At 48.0% G+C, this 5,136-nt stretch overlaps 1 protein-coding gene across 1 annotated transcript; it reads left to right on the top strand.

The window, feature by feature from the left end:
• Nucleotides 1-1,859: 1,859 nt before the first annotated feature.
• LOC123429390 (zinc finger protein 36-like) lies at nt 1,860-2,806 on the top strand. Its single transcript, XM_045113429.1, has one exon. It carries the CDS (start codon nt 2,027-2,029, stop codon nt 2,621-2,623), a length of 597 nt encoding a protein of 198 aa, XP_044969364.1. The 5' UTR covers nt 1,860-2,026; the 3' UTR covers nt 2,624-2,806.
• Nucleotides 2,807-5,136: the final 2,330 nt, after the last annotated feature.

The raw sequence follows: 5,136 nt of genomic DNA, 5'->3' as shown, positions 1-5,136 counted from the left end.
TTCAAATAATTGCTTTTCTTTTTTAAGTAAATTTAACCTCCCGACAAGAAGGTTGGTTGGAATTTCCGGTTCACATACCTCCTAGATAAAGACATCTATATCAAGTTGGTCGGCATAATTATCATAAATATTAAATAAAACAAATAGTTATAAAAGATAATATACCATATCCGAATCATAGACCGGACGAGGGCCGACGGGGGCGGATACCAAAACCATGGCACTCTATAATAATAAACAATAATACAAATAAGAAAATTATTTAAGTAGCTATATAAATCATACAAGTAAGATTTTTTCTTTAAAAAAAGATAAGAACAAGAGGCTTACCACGATGGTGCCGGTGACGAGATCGGAGTGGGCGATCAACGGCAATGCGGACGGGGACGGGGACGGGACGACACCCTACATATGTGCAAACTAAGAAGTTAATTGAAGCTCAAAATGTGCATCTAATTCAAATAAACTCACACATACACTCCTCGGCTAAAACCCACAAACCACACTACTTCTAGAGCATTTGAAATGAGCTAAACTAGCAGTGAGAGATAAAAAGATGAAGTTGCTAACCTTTTTAGAACACTTGGATAGTTGGTGCACCACCAAACCTAGACTAATCTTGGAGGGAAATGGAGCTTGGAGAAAGAACATAGGAGAAAGATTAAGTGTGGCTCGGACATTTCATGGAACACCTCATGTGCATAGAAAGTGAACAGAGCACAACACACACCTCCAACCACCTACGGCCAAAAAACAGAGGAGGCCGCGCGGGTCGGGCGTATATATAGGAATCTTTTTAATCCCGGTTGGTGTCTAGAACCGGGACTAAAGAATGACCTTTAGTCCCGGTTCTAGACACCAATCGGGACTAAAGGGGTTACGTCAGAAGCGCATCTCTTTAGTCCCGATTGGTGTCGGCACATAAGGTCCCAACCGAACCGGGACTGATGCATGCCGAGGCCTCGAACGGCGTCCTGGTTGTTCGAACTAGGACTGATGCTTCTATTAACCCCAGTTTATAGCACGATCGGGACCATTGCTCTTATCTGGCCAGAACCAATGTCATGTTTTCTACTAATGGTCACTCCCACAAGCTTCTCGATGTCGCCGCCAAGATGAGACTGAAGCCAGAAAGACCTTATTGAACAAGACGTCGCCGACTTGAATGGCTCTCCCTTCTTATAAGCGTTGGTGTTGAAGAACCTTGTTATCCATATGATGTCATAAAATAGTTGGTATGGATATAATTATTGTTGTAGTCTGCCGATCGGACATCAGATCGCGTTGGATTTTTTCCCTCGCCTACGTATAGCTTTGGTCTCATATGATTTTGCTAGTTGTTGGCGTGTTTTTTATGTGCATGTGAGTTAGTGTTGGCTGTGTGCATCCTAGTTATGCATAAGCCGGATGTTTGTTCATTGTGTTATGTATGTTCTTGATGCTCCATTTTAAGCCAATAAAATTCACCCATGATCCAAAAAAAATCATCACACCAAAGCTACTTGTTCATTCAAGCGGAACAAGTCTGATTGATCTGCTTCAATTAAAAAAACCATGGATTGCATCGTACTAGTAAATGAATCAACAACTAAAGGTAAGGCATTTTTTTTAGCACATTGCAGAGCCGCCACATTGGCCTTCCTCCTTCCGTAAATGAGTCTGAAACCCTGAAATTCAACTGTTCATGAATTGAATTGTAGGGTTCCAGACACTCGTGGATGAAGATGCGTAATAAAATACTCCTGATATACTTTCACGCACGCACGCGCGCACGTTTGGAAAACTGGAAACCACTCCTCGTGCATGCACGTACCCTTCCGCCCGCCCTCGTGCTCCTTTGAACCAACCAAACTCTCCTCTATATGACCTTCTTAGATCCTTCGAATATACACATATAGAACTAACACTTGCACGCCCCCCAGGAGCATATATATATAAACACGCAGAGCTCCATCAGGACTCACAGTAAACCAGATTCCTAATCCACTACGTACATCAAGCAGCTAACGTTAGCCTCAGCTCTGGTATGCCAATGATGAACATGACGCACGACGACTACGTCCACCTCTGCCTCATGGCGCTCGCCTCCGTGGCGGCCGGCGGCGACCAAGCAGAACCAGCGAAGGGGCAATGGCTACAAGCCATGCCGGCGGCGCCAGCAGCATGCGAGCTCAGGTTCCGGTGCTCCGTCTGCGGCAAGGCGTTCCCGTCCCACCAGGCGCTCGGCGGGCACAAGGCCAGCCACCGGAAGCGGGCGGTGCTCGTGCTGCCGCTGCAAAGCGTGTCGCCGGCCGAGGAAACGGTGGCATCGTCGTCCACGTCCTCTGGCGTCGGCAGGCACAGGTGCTCCGTGTGCCACCGGAGTTTCCCGACAGGGCAGGCGCTCGGCGGGCACAAGCGGTGCCATTACTGGGACGGGCTGTCGGTGTCGCTCTCGGCGTCGGCATCGGGTTCAGCGTCGTCCGTGAGGGGTTTCGACCTCAACCTGACGCCGGTGCCGGAGAAGGCCGCCGCCGGCATGCGAATATGGGGAGAGGACGAGGAGGTGCAGAGCCCCTTGCCCTTCAAGAAGCGGCGGCTGTCAAGTCCTTCCTCGGACCGTAATTTAATACTCCTTGATTGATTGATTAAGTGTGCTAGAGCTGTCGGTCCCGCCGTTCAATCATTGTTTATTTCCACTTTTGTTTTTGAGCCTGTTGTTTATTTCCACTTGAGAGCTCCGTTTCTGATTACCTCTTGATTTGTACAGTACATCCTGAATCATTTGTGACTTTTGGTCAGCTGTTGACACATTCGATGCAATAAATTTGGCATAGGATGGTTGTTCAATTTTTTTTTTGAAAGATCTAGCTTGTTGCTGGCGTTCTCGTTGATTTAGAAGAGGGGAGTGAAAACATAGCGTGATTAAATGATCATCGGGGTGCAAAGAGAGCACAAAGAAATGATAAAAGGAAAAAAAAAACATGCCGCAAGGCAAGGGCTTAGAGCATCTCTAGCAGATCCCGCATTTTCACGAAAAATGTATAATAACCACCGTTTTGTCGTTTCGGGTCGAAACGCTCGCAGAGCAGATCCCGCAAAAGTGATCGGCCTCTAAAATTTTTTGGGGGTGCGGCAGTTTTCATCCGCGGGACTATGAAAACAAGGTTTCGTGACGCAACCCAGGGGTGCCCTGCATTGCGCGGAAATACTTGGCGGGAGGGACATTTCAGCGTGCGGGTTGCTTCCCTCCCATTTCCCCTTCCAGCCTGCAGAACCGCCCTCGTCGTTGCCGCCCTGGATTCGGGTCGCCGAACACCTTCTCCCCGCCCCCGCCGCCACCGCACGTCACCGCAGGCCCTATGCGTCCGGGCTCCGACGACGGCGCCAGGTCTTTGTCTCCGCCGCCCAAGATCGAGGCCGCCCCAGTGAAAGGGCATCCACCACCGCGGCGCCGCCTGTCGGGACCGACCCCCAGCGCGTCGGCCTATTGATCTCAGGTGGGATTCGCCTCCTTCTCCCCCCTCCGACCCCAACCGCTCCGCCGCACACTCTCATTTTCTTCTTTCGGCAGATGGAATTGAGCTCCGATGAGGAATTTGTGCTCACCGATTCTTCCTCCTCCGACGACTCGGATATGGAGAACCTCCTGGCGAACCATCGGCAGCAGATGTTGGTGGTCGTGATGGCCATCAAGGAGTACGAGGATCGATGGAGGAGTCAGCGACGCGGATCGAAGGTAGGCCGCCTATGCATCCCGCGCAACAAGAGGAAACAAGAGGCGTGGAACAAGAGGCGTGCAGAAAGGATATTGAGAGAGCCTTTGGGGTTTTGCAATCTAGATTTGCTATTGTTCGTGGGCCAACTCGTTTTTGGGATAAGAAAACCCTGAGCAACATCATGACATGTTGTGTGATTCTTCACAACATGATCATTGAAGATGAGAGGGATATAAACTTGGAGTTCTTCTACGACAACGTTGGTAGCCGTGTGAAGCCATCTAGAAACCTTTACCGTATTCAGGCTTTCCTCGAGTCCTACAGGCATATAGAGGACGCCCATGGCACACCGAGCTGCAACATGATCTCATTGAACACATATGGCAGTCGCATGGGCAGTAGAGATTTTTATGTTCATCTATTTAATTGTTGTGTAATTTGAACTATTCTTTTATTCCGGACAATTGTTGTATTGAATTATTTGTTTAATTCTTTTATTTGAACCATTGTTGTAAGTTTGACTATTGTTGTAATGTACAATAAACATATATTTATATTTGAGTTAATGTTTGCATAAGAATTTGCTCGAGATTTTACTATCAAAACCTATGTATGGAGGTCTAGTTTTGACTGTTTTGCAGTTCCGCATTGCGGTGTGTGTTATGCCGCAGCCAAAAATGAAACTTCAAAGCGCTTTGACACGACCCTCATCCCAGGTTTGCGGGCTGGCGAAATGCGGGATATGCTAGAGATGTTCTTAAGCTAATCTCTCCCGACCCGTGTCCTGAGAGCATCCACAGCCGCACCCCTTAAATGAGACCTCATATAGGAAGACAAAGAACACGGTAAAGTCCCTTCGTCGAGACGATGACTCCATTTACAAAGTTGACAAAAAGATACTTAACTTAGCTGCTACCTTCTATGAAAATCTGTTTACTTCGGATGGCTCGCAGGTATCTGAGGGGCTGCTACGGAGTGTTGAGAACCTGGTCACTCCAGAGATTAATGAGGTGTTCCTATAGCCCTTTTCTCAGCACGAGATTAAGAAGGCCCTGTTCTACCAACGACACTGGTTGTTGGTACGATACGATGTGTGTAGGGCGGTGAAGGACTTCTTGCATGGTGTTTCAGTGCCGGCTGACTTCAACGCCACAATCATTGTCATGATCCCAAAGTGCAACTCACCGGAGTTGCTCTCCCAATTCCGGCCATCAGTCTTTGTAATGTTCTTTATAAGATCGACGAAGGTACTTGCCACCTGGTTGAAAGGAGTCCTCCCCGTGCTGATTTCGAAGGGGCAGAGTGCATTCGTCACTGGGCGCTTGATTTCTGACAATGTGGTTATGGCATATGAGTGTGTCCATGCTATTCGCAAGAGGAAGAGGAAGAAGTCTTTGTGCGCCGTTAAGTTAGACATGATGAAAACTTATGATAGAGT

The sequence above is a fragment of the Hordeum vulgare genome, chromosome 2H, assembly GCF_904849725.1.
Source record: "Hordeum vulgare subsp. vulgare chromosome 2H, MorexV3_pseudomolecules_assembly, whole genome shotgun sequence".
Lineage (NCBI taxonomy): Eukaryota > Viridiplantae > Streptophyta > Magnoliopsida > Poales > Poaceae > Hordeum > Hordeum vulgare.
This window is presented reverse-complemented; position numbering and strand designations above follow the sequence as displayed.